This window comes from Ogataea parapolymorpha, chromosome V, assembly GCF_000187245.1.
Source record: "Ogataea parapolymorpha DL-1 chromosome V, whole genome shotgun sequence".
NCBI lineage: Eukaryota > Fungi > Ascomycota > Pichiomycetes > Pichiales > Pichiaceae > Ogataea > Ogataea parapolymorpha.
Window position 1 is genome coordinate 349,185 of NC_027862.1, and position 16,706 is coordinate 365,890.

Genomic DNA, 16,706 nt, shown 5'->3' on the forward strand with positions numbered 1-16,706 from the left:
AGTTGAATTATTTTGGGTAAAGATCAGGGTCTTTGTCCGGTGTATAGATGTACCCAAGACTTTATATTTTGTTCTTGGAACATTCTATTCAGATCCGCTAAATGGCTTGGTTCAGAGGCCTGACATGGACCATCACACTGGTTTCAGTGCTACTGAATCTCTACATTTACACATATCCAAGTTTCATCCCTGAGAGATGTTCTTGGAATCATAGTTATGAAAATGGCAATGATCTACTTGGTGAACGCGTCAAAAATATACCGTATTTCGGTGATCTTTACAAAACACTGTTCATCAAAGAGTCGAGCGAGAAACTTCCCCAGCCCCGTGATATACGGATGATGGCATTTGGCGATCCGCAGATCAACGGCAATTGGCCCTCCACTCCTTATATCAAGAGGTTGGACAATTTTGGCAACGATTACTACCTTGGTCATATTTATAGAGTGATGAAAAACAGGTTGCACCCCACTCACGTTGTTGGATTGGGAGACCTCTTTTCGTCTCAGTGGATCGCTGATTCAGAATTTTACAACAGAACTAGGAGGTATATGACACGTCTTTTCCCAAGACCAGAAGAACAGACCTTTGCTGAGCTCGATTTTATAGCTGAGCATAAGGATGTGGACTGGGTGAGCCATCTGGAATGGTTCCAGAAAAGCCTTGAGGACGGTTTATTTTTGAAGCCGGAATTCTATCATTATGAAAATGTTTACGACTGGTCCTCTGCCAATCTGACTAATGAGCCACTATTCATCAACGTCTCCGGCAATCATGACATTGGATACGGAGACACGACTTACCAGCATATGGCTAGATGGAGAAGACTCTTTGGCAAGGACAATTACTGGATAGAATTTGATAACGATACAGATCATCCTTGGCGAATAGTTGTGCTCAACTCACTTGCCCTGGACGGGCCTCTTTTGCAACCGGAGTTTAAGGACTACACATGGCAATTTGTTGAAACTTTGAAGCAAAGAAGTTATAATGGCTCGTCTATTTTGCTCACTCACATTCCAATGTACAAGCCTGAGGGTCTTTGCGTGGATGGCCCATTGGTGGAGTATTTCAACGAAGACAACTGCCACGCTGGCGGAGAATACAGAATTGGACTTTTGAAATCCGAAAATCATCTGCAATACGACACTTCTCAGGCTGTGATGAATGCAGTGTTCCAGGGGAACTACTCTGGCATCATTGTAACCGGGCATGACCATGAAGGATGTGAGAACTTCTATAATTATAACTTCACTTCAGGAGAATGGCAAGCCTCCAAGAGCATAGATTCCCCGAAGTACATAAAAGAGGCTACAGTCAGATCGATGATGGGTGATTTTGATGGAAATACTGGACTCATTACGGGGCATTTCAACCAGGAGACCAAAACCTGGGAATTCAACTACAAATTGTGTCCCTTTGTTGTCCAGCATGTCTGGTGGGCTGCGCAAATTAGCATTGTGCTTAGCATTTTGTTCCACTCTATAAACTTCTTGCTCTAAAATTGAGCCGCATTCCTCGTACATAAAAAAAAAATTCCACCTGCTAAAAATTTTCCTATCGAAAGTTTACCTCCAGACTATTTGGCAAGCTACCAGCGTGTTTCAGTGCCCAGAATTGGGAGCTATTCCGCCAAGGGGTTGCTGTTTTAACCACTGTCGTGGTCGGTGTCATAGCTGACCGGTATCGTCGCCTATTAAGTTAGGGACGATTTCTAGATGTTGGAATGAGCAGTAATCACGATGTTAGTAGCTTGTTGAAATGTATGGACAGAAGAATGTGGCTTCTAAGAATTTGTCGTTGACTCAGACAACGATGGATCCCGTATGGCCACAACATTAAAAGCATACAGCACAACACCTATATTTGTCGTATGTGGCTGAGCATCCCCTCCTCAGCCTCATTGGCGTAGTTTTTAAATTTGCAGTAAAAGTAAAACATAAAAACAGACGATCTACTTGTTTAATTGCTGGAAAGATATGACCAGTAATATTTGATCTGCTAAACACCGCTTTGTTAACCTCCAATTCAAATTCCTATTCGTTTCTGTTTACCAGTCTTGCGCTCGCCAAGTACAAAAAAATACTGCCCAATCCCTGTGCAGTTTCAGCTGAGGGACTAATTTAATTGGTGCACCATTTGCTAAGATAGTTTTACCATACCATGTTTTCGAGAAAGAAGAAAGAACCAAGCCCGCCGCTGCCCAGGCTGCTGGAAATTTACAATGAGATCGCCAATACATCGCTTACGAATTTAAGTTTAGAGCAAAATAACCGTTCGAACGAGGCCCTAAATGGCTGGAGAACACTTCATCAAGCGGCAGCTCAAAAGGTGGAAGCGCTTGAGAAGAGTATCGCAGGGGTAGAGCTAACGGACGAGGAGTCCTATATTTTGGATGAAATCCACATTCTGCAGGCACAGGCGGATGACCATATGGATAGATTAGAGAACAAACTAAATCCCCCCCTTCCCATTCAGGCGTCTAAAGTCTATTCCAATCCTCAACATTCCTCCAGTTCTGCTGGTCTAAAGGCGTCTCCCCCTGGTTCCAGATCCAACTCTGTGCGAGCGAACGTTCCTACCTTGAGATCCTCAAATCCAGTAACGATGAACTCCAAAAGACCAGTCAACAAACCATTGATTAAGTCGCTCCGTCCCAATCAGAACATAGCTAATAACAACTCTAGCGGAAGTTTGGGCAACTCCATCTCTTCCCAAGCCACGGCTAAGCAAGCTGCAAACTTGATTTGGGCGCCATCCAAAAGTTTATCTACCAACAAGACGTACTCATCGAACTCACAGGAAGACTTATTTCAAGACTTTGATGGTGTCATTGATGATGAGGAATACCACCACAAAGAAACCCTCAGACAATTACAACAAAACGCTTTTGCATCGAAAGCCGCCAGAAGTAAAAACGACGAAGACCTAATTGACCTCAGTGAAAACCTGTCACATCTGGATATTCGTCAAAAACCAACGCCTCAACCAAAACAACAAGTACAAAAGAATCATGCTAAGTCATCAGCAGAGAGAGCACGGGCGGCGCTGAAGATTTCATCGCAGGTCAAACTTCCTCAAAAGGTAGCCCCCAGTGCTGTTCGTCAACCTGCCCGCCATGCATCGCCAGCAAGAATTGCCAGATCTCCACCCCGATCGACAAATGTGCAACTCGCCAAACCCCAAAGCCGCAGAGCAAACCTTTCTCCTGGTCCTACTAAACCTGTTTCAAGACCTCAGTCTGGTTCCAGGAGAGCTTCACCACACGCTAAAGGATCAACGACAAGTGCTCCTAAGGTGCTCGCTGACAATTCTACAAAAGATACTGAAACGTTGGACAGTGACAATTCAATTGAAGACGACGAAGACAAACTAATAGCCTCTATGAGAGGCGTGGATCCTGTTGCCGCTAGACAAATTCTCAACGAGATTGTGGTTCACGGAGATGAAGTCCACTGGGACGATATCGCGGGACTCGATGCTGCCAAAAATTCTCTCAAGGAGACAGTGGTTTACCCATTTTTAAGGCCAGACCTGTTCAGTGGCTTGAGAGAGCCTGCTCGAGGAATGCTGTTGTTTGGACCTCCTGGAACAGGAAAAACTATGCTTGCGCGTGCCGTTGCAACGGAATCAAAATCAACATTTTTCTCGATATCTGCGTCTTCACTGACTTCGAAATATCTTGGTGAATCCGAAAAGCTGGTTAGAGCGTTGTTCCAATTGGCCAAAAGACTTGCTCCTTCAATAATCTTTGTGGATGAGATAGACTCCTTATTGGGAAGCAGAAATAATGAGGGCGAAAACGAGTCTTCAAGGAGGATCAAGAACGAGTTCTTGGTTCAGTGGTCTGATTTGACCAAGGCCGCAGCTGGAAGAGACCAGGGAGAAGATCTACAAAGAGTTTTAGTGCTAGCGGCCACGAACTTACCATGGGCGATAGATGAAGCTGCAAGAAGAAGATTTGTGAGACGGCAATATATCCCGCTTCCAGAATATGATACCCGGAAAGCCCAACTACAGAGGCTTCTTTCGCATCAAAACCATACATTAACGGACAAGAACTTAGAGGAACTAATACAGTTGACGGATTCGTTTTCAGGATCCGATATCACAGCTTTGGCAAAGGACGCAGCTATGGGACCATTAAGAGAGCTAGGAGACAAATTGCTTCTAACATCAAAAAACGAGATCAGGCCTGTCTGTCTTCAAGATTTCATTAACTCTTTGAATTACATCAGACCAAGTGTCTCAAAAGAAGGCCTTAGACAATTCGAAGAGTGGGCTAAGCTGTATGGATCCTCGGGTGTCTAAATACTAACTTGAAAACAAGCTCCTTTTTTGTGTGTTATATAGCATGTATCAAAGATACTCGGCCGTTCATTCATAATCTATCTTCATGAGTATACAATTATGGGTAAATTTTCCTTACAGTTATAGTATTAGCCATAGCTGTCAGCGGAATCTGGAAAATAGACCTTTCTTATCCTTTGACAGCTTCGAATCACCAGCCTTCTCCTCAGGGGCCGTTTTAATCGATGCGCTTGGAGTTGACGTCGGAGGTGATCCTCTTGAAGACAAAGCTGCCCTTCTTAGATCTCTGGCCTTCACCTCTTTACTCTCCCTCATCAGTTCTTCGAACATCTGCACTTCGCTCTCGTCGTCCGGGTCTCGTCTAGCGTTCTTGAACAGGGCACCCATTAATACAAGTAATTCAGCTCTCATTTTTCTGACCTCGAGTGGCACGGTTTTATCATTAAGGACTTTCGAGCAGACTTGGTTCAATGTGGATTCCATTTCGAATTTAGACGACACCCAGGCAACGGAGATAAACTTTCCTGTCATAGCTCTCTCAAACTTTGCTCTCTCGTATTCGTCCATTGCGCTTGACTCATCCACCTGCAGTTTTTCCATAGCTTCCACAGCAGATTGTGCTTCTGTAGCAGTTGCAACCATCGACCAGACATTCTTCACGGTGTTGCGGCTCTGCTTCAGCGAGGAGGACATTTTGTGGAACTTACCAAGGAATGCTTTTTGAGACTTCAGAAAAGACTGTCCTTTGAAAAGGTAGACTTTACCAATGGTATGGCAAATATCAACACCAAAGGACTCGTGTTTCAAGTCCTCAATTTCCTTTGCTACTTTGCTTTGGAATTGGGTCGTCGACTCGTTGCTGAGATATCCATGACTAGAAGCATCTATAACAGGTTGCATTTTCTCGATCAATTGCTTAGCGAGCTCTTCCACTTTTTTGGCTTCCTCTTCTTGTCTTTGTTTCATCTTTTCCATATCGAACTTGTCCTTTTTCGAATGATGACTTTGGCTAGCGTTCGGATTGTGAGCTCCAATCTCCTGGCTTTCCGAGAATTTTATATCCTCAGGTTCCGCCTCAGGGTCTGCTGCCATTTCCTCAAACATAGCTGTAAGAAGTGTTAGCTTTCCAATGTACGGTTCAAATCCTTCACCTCCGAACATCATGCTGAATAGCTCCCTTGGACCAAGGTCCTCAGCGGCTCCTCCAGTCTTCGTTAATTCATCTTTGCCAATTTCATCGTATAGCTTTCGCTTCTCCGGATCACTCAGAACTTGATAGGCTTCGGCAATCTCTTGGAACTTCTTTTCGGCATCTTTGTCATTTGGGTTTTTATCCGGGTGGTATTTGAGGGCCATCTTTCTATATGCCTTCTTGATCTTTACCTCATCAGCATCCACCTCGACCGCCAAAAGGTCGTAATAGAATGTGTCTTTCACCATTTCAGTTTCGTAAATCAGGTACACGTTTTTCTAGAAATTTGCTAGCTTATGGGTGGTGTCAGTACTTGTGCAAACTATAAATTACTAAATATAAGATCAACACTGAGATTTTAAAAGAAGGCTGTGCTCCGGAGATTGATTTTATCCAAAAGAGGAGACCGAATTATCCATCACAGCGTACTGCATGCCATTTGCACGTCAACTGGCTTCCCGCCGAGTTTTGAAGTCCCACAGTCCAGGGCTACAGGATGTAAGTTAAAAATTGAGAATTTTAAATTTGGCTGATTTTAAATCCAGCATACTAATGACTAGTTCATTCTTCAGAACCAAATTATCAGAACTTATAGAGACATGCTGCGTACAATTCACAGTAAGTAATGACCCTTGGAAACTAACATAAGAAATACCAAATAAGTCCTTACAAATGGAACTAAGAACCTACCTAAAGGAGGAATTCAGATCCAGTAGCCAAGTGACGGATTACGATACTCGGAAGTCTTTGCTTACGGGAGCAATCAGACAATTCAAAAGCGTTACCAGCAACTTGGGATTATCATTACCGAATTTCAAACTCTGATATTGAGCTAAATATATACACGCGATCAACGTTTGACCCAGGTTGGAGACTTTCTTGCCTTCAATTTACCAGGTTTCTTTCTCTCCACCGATCTCGGATCTCTGTACAAGCAGCCTGCCTTGAGCAAAATGTCCTCGAATAGTGGGTTGTGAATCACAAGAGCCCTGGCGATGGCCAACCGCACGGCGTCTGCTTGTCCTGTGCTACCGCCTCCTCTGGAGAGAGCAAAAATATTATACTTGGTCTCAGACTCAACAATTTGTAATGGATAAAGTATTCTAGTTCTGTCTTTCAGGTTCTTGAACTTTTCATCAAATGGTAAGCCGTTGACCAAAATCGTTCCCTCTCCTTCCACAACATAGACTTTTGCGCTCGAATCTTTTCTTCCTCCAGTAGCCACAGCTCTTCCCTTACTGTCCAATTCCTTTATTTTCTTCTCCACGTCCCTCATTGTCTTAGGGACTTTGAAAAAGTCGAGAACCTCCTCGAGATCAGGACTTCTAAGTTGTGGATCTATCGAGTCTAATCTAACGAGGGTCTGTTTTAGCTTATTGTACTCTGCCAGTTTGCATTTGGCAGTATTCCCCTTTCTCTTGTAGTCCTCAAAAGATAACCAAACCGACTTCTCGGAGTTTTTCTTGCTATAAGGGAGAGAAGCATATTTGTTCATCATATCGAGCAAATATTCCATAACATTCTCATGGTATGGGTTTCTCGCAAACACCGTTGGACTCGGAGGAATGAGTCTCAATTTCTCTAATTGCATATCTCGCTCAACAAAACTATCAGAACCGTACTGGAAAACAGGCTCAATTGTCCGAGGTTTGCCATCCGTCAAATGACGTGCAAAAACACGGAGAGTGAGACCTGCCCGGGCTTTCCAAACTTGTCCTGCGAACATGCCGATACAATCAACGATGAAAAAAATTTACCTATTCAATCGACGTGAATCGACCAAAATTATATACGCGCGCCGATCGACCCCATAGATTAGGATTGACTCAAATCGCTAAAGGGGTCATCGCTATCAGAAATGGGCTGTCTTCTTGTGTCAGCAGCGACTGTAGCGTGATTTCCATCTGCGTTCAAAGATTCCAGATACTCTTTCAGTATGTCGCGTAGCGCATTATTCTTACGACTCACCATGAGAAGATCCTCGGGTATGATTGTCTTTCTTTTTGCGTGCTTGGCAAACAGTTCCAAATCCTCCCCAACGTCGGTTAATTGGCGATAAACCAGTTCAACCAGAGCAGCTGTGAATCTCGGCGTAGCAGTTATATCAGTTCCCGAGTCTTCAGAGAGCTTTTTCGTTTCCTCCTCAACCATCTTCGATACACTGTACCAGATGCTGGCCTTTAGGTGCTGATTTGTCAGATCGCTTTTCCTCCCTATACTTACTGTTGCTATCTCCTTTTCTTCCGAGGTTAGAACTCTCATATGTTTAACAATAATATCACAAATTATTTTGTCGCGTCGCGTTAATTTGATCACTTAAAATTCAACCTATATAATATACAAAGCAATGATAAATCAGCACCGTTTACACCCAAAAACACACAGCCGCGTCTCATTCAAACAGATTTCAAATCCATAAGGGCTATCGCAGCTATCTCCTCATCACTCTGCGTCGCTAGCGCTGGCCTCAATGGACTTGATATATCTGGTTTGACCATTTTCACAGATACTGGTCTCGGTGAGTTGTGTTCCACTGCGACGTTGGAAGCGGGCACGGTCACAGCAGACATGTTATTTTTCCTCAGTGTGGCAGGTCCCATCGCCTCCCAGTCTTCCTCATCCGTGTAGTTTTCCAGGTCATTACGATCTTGATCATGAAGATTCTCCATAGATGACACAGTGTTGAGCGTTACGCTGCTGTTTTGATCATGCAACATGACTGGACCGTTTGAAGGGGATATGTTTGTTCGTAAAAAGGATTGTCGTGTGACACTGGACGAATTCGAAAACGAGACTCTAGGACGTCTTTTGGAAATCAATCCATCTGGCATGGACGCGGAATCGAGATTACTATTCTCATCAAATACAGCCTCGATCGACTGACTCGTGAATGAGGAGCGCGGTTTTCTCGGCTTGGCAATGCCCGCAAATGACGGATGTCTGTTCGTGGACGACAATGAAGACGTGCGGAGAATGTGTTTTGCTTTTTGAGCACCGTTGTCTCCTTCAAACGTAAACATACCGTCATCATCATCTTCTTGCGAGTGAGCCAAATTTAGTTCGTCATCGTCATCATCGTCAGAGGAAGAGGACTCGATAGCCTCGTCCAAAGAGTATTTTCGTTCTTTGAATGAATTTCGCAAACTCTGTAGAGGTCTGAGATTTGGCGATATAGGAACTTTGGTGCTGTGTAAATCTGTCGCTGAGTTTGTGATTGACTCTCGTCTATAGTTAGCTCCAAGGCCTCTTGCTTTTGGCGAGACGCTTAAAGCGGAATTACTTCCTCTTTTTTCTTTCCGCCTGGCCCTAGTAGAGCCGTGATTATCAGGAGGACTTTCAGGAGACCTGTCTCTGTTGCCGGTCGATGCTTGTGTATTTCGCTGGTTAATTTGTTCGTCAGAAGCTTTCCTTGCCTCCCATTGGCCCCATCCGATTTTCTCGAACACGCAGCCAGTTTGCAAGTCCCCCATCTCCAAAGCAGCCATAATCAAACGTCTTTGTTTGGACAGCGAGAGATGTCCAAAAGCTGGGATCTGAGAAACCAAATGTGCAGTCAAATGCCTAATTGGCAACGGTCCTTCGCTGAGCAGGATATTGGCAATTCTGTTCGGCGTGATCTGGGAGGCAGCCGCAATCCCTTCAGGTGACGACGTAGAAATGAGAGATTTATGCTCCTCGGCCACACTTTTCTTCCAGCTCTTCTTCTTGTGCTTGCCATTGATATGAGTCACAAAAGATACCGATTGGTGCTCCTCTTTGTCCGGAAGAGATGGAGAACCATCATGGGCATTGACATTGAAAATGGAAGATGCCTGGGATGGACTCGCTCTAAAATCGTCTTTTGGAGGCGAGGTGTACCGATTGCCACTCTCATTATCAGCGTCCGGGGTAATGTTTGAAGTGGAAGATGTGGCTGAGGCAAGGGCCGAGTTCAGCGGGGAAGTGAGCTCCCTCTTCACTGCACCCGATTGGTCGGCAATGTTGACCAATGATTGAAGCATGGGTAATAATTTAATTTTAACAACGAGCGCTGACACCGATGTGTAATTATAGCACGCGTTTATCAGTCTGGTCAAATGGGCGGAAACGCAATCTTCAGCTACAATGGTGATATCAACGCTGAGTCTGACAGTCTTGAAGCAAAATTGGCTGTTAATTGCTCGTTATATGTATGACTTATAATGTTTGGCAAATAATTTATTCAACAAAGTTTCTAGAAGTCTAGCACGGTAACATAGAGAACAAAAATAATTTGTGAGTCGGATAGTTGAAAAATGAAAAATCCTGTGCTTGGGACGGAATACAGATAATAATAATTCCCAATTTATGGATATATTATTTGTCGGTACAAATACCATACTTATCCACCAAAATCATAGAGCTGGGAAGTTCTTGTCGTTAAGTTCGATCTTTGGAGCAGCAGATTTAGGTGCCTTACCTCTTGGAGCTCTTCCTCTACCTCTGGTATTGTTGGATCTAGCTGGTCTCTCTCTTGGCACACGAACCTCATCAGCAACAATAACGTCGACATCCACGTACTGCTTAGCCTTCTTGGCCTTTTGCTTGGTTTGCTTGACAGAAGTTGGTGGAATAAAGACCTCTCTTTCCTTAACAAGCAATTCAGCGTTGGACCACTTGTCCTCAGCACCGGCGTTAGGAGCTCTCTTCGGCTGAGCAGCAAGACCCTCCTGTTGCAATTGCAACTCGCTGAAGTAGTCATCAAGAGTTTTGTAAACTGGCTTCTCAGCCTCCTCTTCCTCCTCAGCAGCCAATTCCTCAGCAGCATCCGCCTCGGCCTCAATCTGAGCCTCGACTTCATCTCCAAGCTTGGTCTTTTGAGACTTAGCAGTCTCGGTCTTTCCGCTCTTGGAATGTCTGTCGTAGTTCTTACTCTTGGCAGTACGACGCTCAGTGGACTTTGGTGGCTCAACGTCAGGATTCTTGTTCTTGAACTTCAAACCGGCCTCGTTACCAGTGACAGATGGCTTCTTGTTCTTCTTAGCCTTGGACTTGTCAGCCGATGGAGGAGGAGCGTCAACCTTCTTGGAGGAAGTGGTCTTCTTGACGATTTCCTTTGGTGGAAGGACTTCACCCTCATCGTCGGACACATCGTTACCCAAAAGGGCGTAAAGGTTCTAGCGCATTAGTGAATAATTTTGCTGGACTTGGGTGCTCTATATCAATTGATTGTGATGCTTCATGCCGTAGTAAGACCAGCATACTCCTTGCTTCCTTTACTCACACGAGTGGACATTCTCATCTCGGTAGATTCAGAATACACGCAAATCCTTTTGCTGTTATTCAACTTACCTTGTTGTTGGACATCCTGCAAGCTTAGTGATGCGAAATTGCGCTCAACCTCAAAGCTTTGTACTGTTAGAAGTTCCAAAAGTGTGTAACTTTTCGAGCACTATTTGAAAAATTTTTGTCGTCGAACTGCCAATGTTCTTATTTGTCGTGTCTTTTCTGAAAAATTGCTAACTTTAAAGCACCGGATATTTTAATTTGTGCAGTCTAAAAACAAATGCTATAAAAGGATTCTACTCTTTCTTCTCCAAAACGTAAGCGTCACCAACTCTTGTCAAAAAGTCCTTGATAGCAGCTCTCAGGTCTGCCATCAAATTCTTATCGAAAAGCTGCAAAACGAGGTCGTACGCAACCGGGCAGCATCGTAAAAAGTCTTCATGATCCAGCTCACTGTATGCTTGTAGTATCTCCACCACAACGGGTCTCCAGCTTTGAATGTTTCTTGACTGATCTGTCTCGTTCAAGCTCACATATCTTTCGAGGATTGTGACACCCATCGGAATCAGGATTCCAACAATCTTTTCTCTAGCTTCCTTATTGACGCGACCAGAATCACAGTAGAGACGGAAGAGTATGCTAATGTAAACACCGGCCGAGGAAGTTTCCTGCTTTAGAAGGTTCGGAAGCTTGTCGATGACACCTGCATTCCACAGACGGACTCTCAAATTGTAATCTTCGTTAAATTCTCTTGCAAATTTGTAGCTATGCTCCAACAAGTCTGACAACTTCAAGAGGCTAGCAACAGGAATCGTTTGATAAAATTCGTCAATGTCAAACAGTTCCGAAAGAATTTGTATAACATGGAGTTGAAGAACACATTTGATTACAATTGCTGATTTCTCTCTCGATTGGTTTAGGGGAACAGGGAGTTCCAGATCTGACTCGCTCGCTGGACTTCCCTGCAACTCAGACTCATCCCCGTCCAATGTTTCCTGCCTCTCTCCATTCGACTGTCTCAAAGGATCGGCTTTGAATAACTCTTTGGCCGTGGTCAAATCAAATAGTTCAGCAAACGAGTTATTCAGCAGCTCCCAATGGTTGTCATTGAATTTAGCCATATTGTCAAGAATAAGCTCCTTCAGACATGAGATACCTATTTTGGAGATAGTTTCATTCTGTTGACAAATGCACGAAACAAGAAGCTTCAAGTATCCCTCCATCTTTCCACTTAGAGTATCGAAATAATAGCCGAAAAGAGCAATCATGTTTCTCAAGGCCTGAATCAAAGTCGTAGAAAGCCAGACAGAAAGATCATCTTGAGTAGTGAGCTCCCAGCGATCTCCCAAAACACCGAAAATTGGGAATAGTAGCTCTTCGCAAATCTTGTCCCAAAACTTTCCTTCAAACTGGCCACCATTTTCGACCAAGGCATCAAAAGTAAAACTTAGCGCTTTGGACCTGACTTCAAGATCCTCTCCATTCATCACAACATCGTGGAAGCCGAACAAGAGAGGGAACCAAAGATCTTCGGCAGAATATATATCCCCGTGTTCCTCCAACGTCTTCGGAATCGTCTTGGTCAATTTCTTCATTGAATTGAGAGACTGTAAGCTAGATTTTTGGAATTGTTCGTTCTTTGCATATTCAGTAAGACAAACGACCAAGGATGAGAAAGCATCAAGGCTCAATATTTGGTCGAAGTGTGATTTCATGATCATGCTTGTGTATGAGAGTCCCTTTGCAACAAACTTCTCATTATTGTCTTTAGCTGCGTTTGTGAGAATCTCTAGTAACGTTTGCCAACCAGATTTAATGAGATCAGCTTTTTTATGGACCATATATTGCACACAATCCAAAACCATTTCACGGACCTGCAAATGTGGACTGTGGAGCACGATGTAATTGAAAGGTTTGAGGAATTCTTTCTGGAACTTGAAATGAGACAGCTCCTCAATGGCAAAGAATCTCTCAGATAGCTGCCGGAGAGAGTCCAGTGCAAAGAAAGCGATCGAGGTATTCTGATGACAGCCGAACTCATTGAACTTCTCGTTCATGACCGCCCAAAGCGCAGACCACTGAACTCTGATTCTACCCATATTATAGTAGCAGACATCAACCATTTTTTGTAGCGAGAAAATCCGTGGGTTCTGGCTCTGTCCTGACGACTCAATTTCTTCATGTGCCACTTCACTAAGTGCTGCAATGAAATCGAAAATACCGTTTCCCTCGATTTCAGAACTCTTGGAGAAAACCTTATCGATGGCGACATCCAGGTCTGTCGAACTGATACGAACAACCATTTCTGAGTTTAGTTTCTGACTGAAATGGTGTTGGGAAGTTTGTTCCGCAATGGTTTGTTTTTTCCCGAAGGAGAAGAAGGATAGTTGATTGGAATTATGCGATCTGTAACTCTCAGTGGAATGCCTGCTTGCTAGTCTAGCATTGAGCAAATCTGGAATGCTTTCAGAATCGACTCCTTGGGACAACAATTTCAACCGTTCGATCTGGGAAATTGAAGTTAGAATACTTTTCCAAGATGAACCAAGCTTGGAGTTTTCATCCACGGCAACCTCCAATAAGGCATAAACGGCATCAATGTTCTTGTTCTTGAGTTCTTCAGGATTGTTCAAATTACAGAATTGCACCAGTGCTCTAATGAAGGAGGTTCTTGCATAGTCCAAATCAAACATGCAAGAAATGTGAATAGACACCTTAATTCCTTCGAGCAGAATTCTCGAAGTTTCATCGTCATCATATTCCTTGAAAGGCGGCGTAAGGCCAGCCAAAATGGACATCCAAAGGTTGTCAAACATAGACCTCACGTGGTCGGCATTGTTGCCGACGTTAGCAGTATAGAACACAACTTTGGAATTTTTCTTGTAGGTGTTTCTGATACTTTTCACCGCCTCCTCTGTCTTCGAGGACATCTCTTTGGACGCTTTGGCATACGCCTCTTTAGCCAAATCTCTGCCACCAAAGAACGATGGTTGCATTGGATGCAAGTCACTGGATATGAGCGCGGCATGCTGCTCGCTTTTTAGCATAATCTCATCGTTTTGAATGTCTGTATAAATTTGCTCGAGCACCGAATGATCAAGGTCTTTGCCATCATCGATGCCTCTATTGTTGTTGATGAAATCTTCCAAAGTCATTCGTTTTTTCACCTGTGGCGAGTGCTGATCTGTGTTGAGCATGATAACAGAGTAAGATAGAACATACACTGTGTCGGCATTTGCGAATGTGGACGGATTATCATTCACGTATTTCTCAGCGAATTTCAGCATGAAGCGATCAATTTTCTGCGATTCACCAGGCAATCTGAAATGCTGCAAGAAATATCTCAGAGCGTCAAGGAACTTTTTGTCTTTAAACTCCATCAGGTCAACAAATTCATGCATGATTGTCACATTCTTCTCATCCCCATCTCCCAGGAATTCTCCCAATGCTGCTTTATCCAGCATGTCAGTCTCCAGCAGAAATCTTGCAATATCCCGAGGAGAATCTGAAGAAATAAATCCGTTATCTAGCAGACTTTTCAGTCCCTTCTTCGGATTGTAATTGAACAATCGTATACTGTCCAGAAACACGTTCTTTCTCTGCTTGATGCTATCAAACTGAGAAACAGATGTCTCTTCGTTGGCAGAGGTGATAGTATCACTGACTGATCCATTAGTAGAGTCCTGGACTGAAGCTTGCGATTGCATAGAACTACTCGTAAGGGCTCGGTCCCGGTGAGAATATGGTGCATGGTCTCCTTCTGCAGCGATTGTGGTAATCAAAGGTTTTCCACTCCAAGAATTGAGTGACTTCAAGAACGCGAGAATGCAATCAATTGAGGTCATTTTCAAAGCGTACTCGATCGGAAAGTTGAGAGAGGCATCGGGATTTGGTGGGTGTCCACTCATTTTTGAAACATTCAGTTGCGGGACATCAGACAAATTGTATGTGGCCAGATTTCTAGTCAAACTCTCTCTGTAACTGACTTTCTGGGTTGGTGTCGCGTCCACTCGCATCAGCGCGAATCTTGCCAAATAATCCATAATAGCCTCGCACAAGTTCGGCATGGAAGTGTCACAGTCATAGTTCAGGTAGAGCTCGATTAGAATCTTAGGGGCTTTGCAGATGCGGTGAATAATCGAAAGGAGATATCTCTTTTGGTGCGCCGTGGATGTCTTCATTTCGCTAACAGGGAAATAGATCTCGTCAAGAAACACGGGAATTTCCGACTTAAATTGATCTCTCATTTTATCCACCATGATCCAAAATATCTCGAGGCACACCTCGTAAACCGGAGCTAATTGGGAAGCGGCATTTCTAGCTAGCACTAGACAAAGATACTTTCTGATGGCATCAACCAAACGTGTTTTTTCATTTGTGGCCCTGTTGATTATCGTACAGTCTTTATCCAGGAAGCTTTCGATGTGATTTTTGAGTATCCAGTGTATGATATGCAGTGATAACAGCTTTGATCTGATCGCATGGGAGCGCATATCAATAGACTCATTTTCCATCACCTTGACTGATAAGTTGCACATTGATCTCAAAATCAAGAAAGCGTCCCTGACTACCAGCTCTTCTTCGTTGCCAGCAAACTCGTCAGAGCTTATCTGGACGTCGTCGTTTTGAACGTTCTGTTCCATTTCGCGCAGCGTCATCTTGGTCTGCGCCGCGGTCGGCGTTCCGGAAGCGGTGGGCGTCGAAGTGGATGCAATATCCTCCGCCTGATCGCTGACATCGACATCAGAGCGTCCTTTCTTTCTTGTGGACGAAACTTTCTCGAAAACGACATTCACGACCTGGGTGAGAGTTGCCTGGGCAATGCCTTGATTTACAGGAGACAATGAGAGCAGGAAAATATTGTACACTTGTCTCACAGCCTGCAATAAGGCTCTTCCGTGGAGCGGCAACGTATCATTGAGAATTGCACCTGTCAACACGCGTATCACCTGAAGCTCGACCCTCTCATCCGTGCCCTCTCCTTCAAAACACGAGCTTATCACTTGGACCACCGCCTCAATGAGAGGAATTGCATGGACACGGCCAACCTCAGTTTCTGTATTAGTTTCCATATCAGCATCAGTGTGTATGTCAGGTTTCGTTTTCTTGTAACTTATAGTCAATGGCTCGTGGAACACGCTGAAAGTGAAAATCTTGCTGAGACAGTCAAGAGAGACTATTTTAGCTTCAGCACTGGAGACTTCGCATGCATTTTTCAGCACCTCAAAGAGATCTTGTTCACTAGGCAATTCGCCGGTATTGAGAACTGCGATTTGCTTGTTGAGAAGGTCTACCAATGGCTTGTGCTTTTTGGTAATTTCTTTAATCTGGGCCAACTTTTCGAACGACGATTTGATGAAAGAGACGGTTGCCGATTGGTTCGCACCAGAAGCTGAGCTAAGAGCACGGCTGCGTGCCGGACTTGTGGGAGTCGATGTGGTCGTTCCATTCGTTTCGGGATCATGCGCTGTCACCTTGATAGAAGGCTGGCTCACTGTGCCGTTCGTGTTATCCGTCGGAACAGGGGCCTCATTTGCAGAATCGTCTTGAGTTGGTATATCATTCGCTTCCTCCGCGGAAGATAATTCCTGATTGGTCGGCGCAGGAGTAGCAGTGTCGTCTTTCGCAGCTTCGCTCATGCACTTGGAATTATATTATGGACTGGTGGCGGACTTAGTTTGTGTAACTTTCACTTCCTCTTTGCTGACAACACACAGTAGGAAGATAAAGGATAACGCGTTATAAAGCCTCAATGGTCTGAGTTGGGGCAAACAAAGTCACTCAGAAAATCGCTGTAGAACAAATAAGGAAGTTCTTGTTATCTCCGAAGCTAAAATTGTAAACGGGTCAACAGGTCGTTATTCCTCTGTGATTTTGTACTTGGCTTTGTATGCGCCCCTACTCCTGAAAAATAATTTGAACAGGGCTCCGAACCGGACCCAGTAGAAATCTCGTATTT

At 44.1% G+C, this 16,706-nt stretch overlaps 9 protein-coding genes across 9 annotated transcripts; 3 read left to right on the forward strand and 6 right to left on the reverse strand.

The window, feature by feature from the left end:
* Positions 1-101: 101 nt before the first annotated feature.
* On the forward strand, positions 102-1,502 carry HPODL_03977 (Protein TED1; the record flags this gene model as incomplete). Its single annotated transcript, XM_014078756.1, has 1 exon — positions 102-1,502. One exon carries the CDS (start codon positions 102-104, stop codon positions 1,500-1,502), a length of 1,401 nt encoding a protein of 466 aa, XP_013934231.1.
* A 661-nt stretch (positions 1,503-2,163) lies between these two features.
* Positions 2,164-4,311, forward strand: HPODL_03978 (putative ATPase of the AAA family; the record flags this gene model as incomplete). The annotated part of the gene is made up of 1 exon (XM_014078757.1): positions 2,164-4,311. The coding sequence occupies one exon, from the start codon at positions 2,164-2,166 to the stop codon at positions 4,309-4,311; it is 2,148 nt and encodes a 715-aa protein (XP_013934232.1).
* Positions 4,312-4,452: 141 nt separating this feature from the next.
* HPODL_03979 (Molecular chaperone (DnaJ superfamily)) lies at positions 4,453-5,751 on the reverse strand (the record flags this gene model as incomplete). The annotated part of the gene is made up of 1 exon (XM_014078758.1): positions 4,453-5,751. The coding sequence occupies one exon, from the start codon at positions 5,749-5,751 to the stop codon at positions 4,453-4,455; it is 1,299 nt and encodes a 432-aa protein (XP_013934233.1).
* Positions 5,752-5,935: 184 nt separating this feature from the next.
* HPODL_05243 (uncharacterized protein) lies at positions 5,936-6,328 on the forward strand (the record flags this gene model as incomplete). The annotated part of the gene is made up of 3 exons (XM_014078759.1): positions 5,936-6,001; positions 6,064-6,121; positions 6,153-6,328. 3 exons carry the CDS (start codon positions 5,936-5,938, stop codon positions 6,326-6,328), a joined length of 300 nt encoding a protein of 99 aa, XP_013934234.1.
* A 25-nt stretch (positions 6,329-6,353) lies between these two features.
* On the reverse strand, positions 6,354-7,229 carry HPODL_03980 (mitochondrial 37S ribosomal protein MRPS9; the record flags this gene model as incomplete). Its single annotated transcript, XM_014078760.1, has 1 exon — positions 6,354-7,229. One exon carries the CDS (start codon positions 7,227-7,229, stop codon positions 6,354-6,356), a length of 876 nt encoding a protein of 291 aa, XP_013934235.1.
* Positions 7,230-7,318: 89 nt separating this feature from the next.
* On the reverse strand, positions 7,319-7,765 carry HPODL_03981 (uncharacterized protein; the record flags this gene model as incomplete). Its single annotated transcript, XM_014078761.1, has 1 exon — positions 7,319-7,765. One exon carries the CDS (start codon positions 7,763-7,765, stop codon positions 7,319-7,321), a length of 447 nt encoding a protein of 148 aa, XP_013934236.1.
* Positions 7,766-7,899: 134 nt separating this feature from the next.
* On the reverse strand, positions 7,900-9,504 carry HPODL_03982 (Protein STB3; the record flags this gene model as incomplete). The annotated part of the gene is made up of 1 exon (XM_014078762.1): positions 7,900-9,504. The coding sequence occupies one exon, from the start codon at positions 9,502-9,504 to the stop codon at positions 7,900-7,902; it is 1,605 nt and encodes a 534-aa protein (XP_013934237.1).
* Positions 9,505-9,876: 372 nt separating this feature from the next.
* HPODL_03983 (uncharacterized protein) lies at positions 9,877-10,828 on the reverse strand (the record flags this gene model as incomplete). The annotated part of the gene is made up of 2 exons (XM_014078763.1): positions 9,877-10,638; positions 10,814-10,828. The coding sequence occupies 2 exons, from the start codon at positions 10,826-10,828 to the stop codon at positions 9,877-9,879; spliced, it is 777 nt and encodes a 258-aa protein (XP_013934238.1).
* A 215-nt stretch (positions 10,829-11,043) lies between these two features.
* HPODL_03984 (Protein transport protein SEC7) lies at positions 11,044-16,386 on the reverse strand (the record flags this gene model as incomplete). The annotated part of the gene is made up of 1 exon (XM_014078764.1): positions 11,044-16,386. The coding sequence occupies one exon, from the start codon at positions 16,384-16,386 to the stop codon at positions 11,044-11,046; it is 5,343 nt and encodes a 1,780-aa protein (XP_013934239.1).
* Between the last annotated feature and the right edge of the window lie 320 nt (positions 16,387-16,706).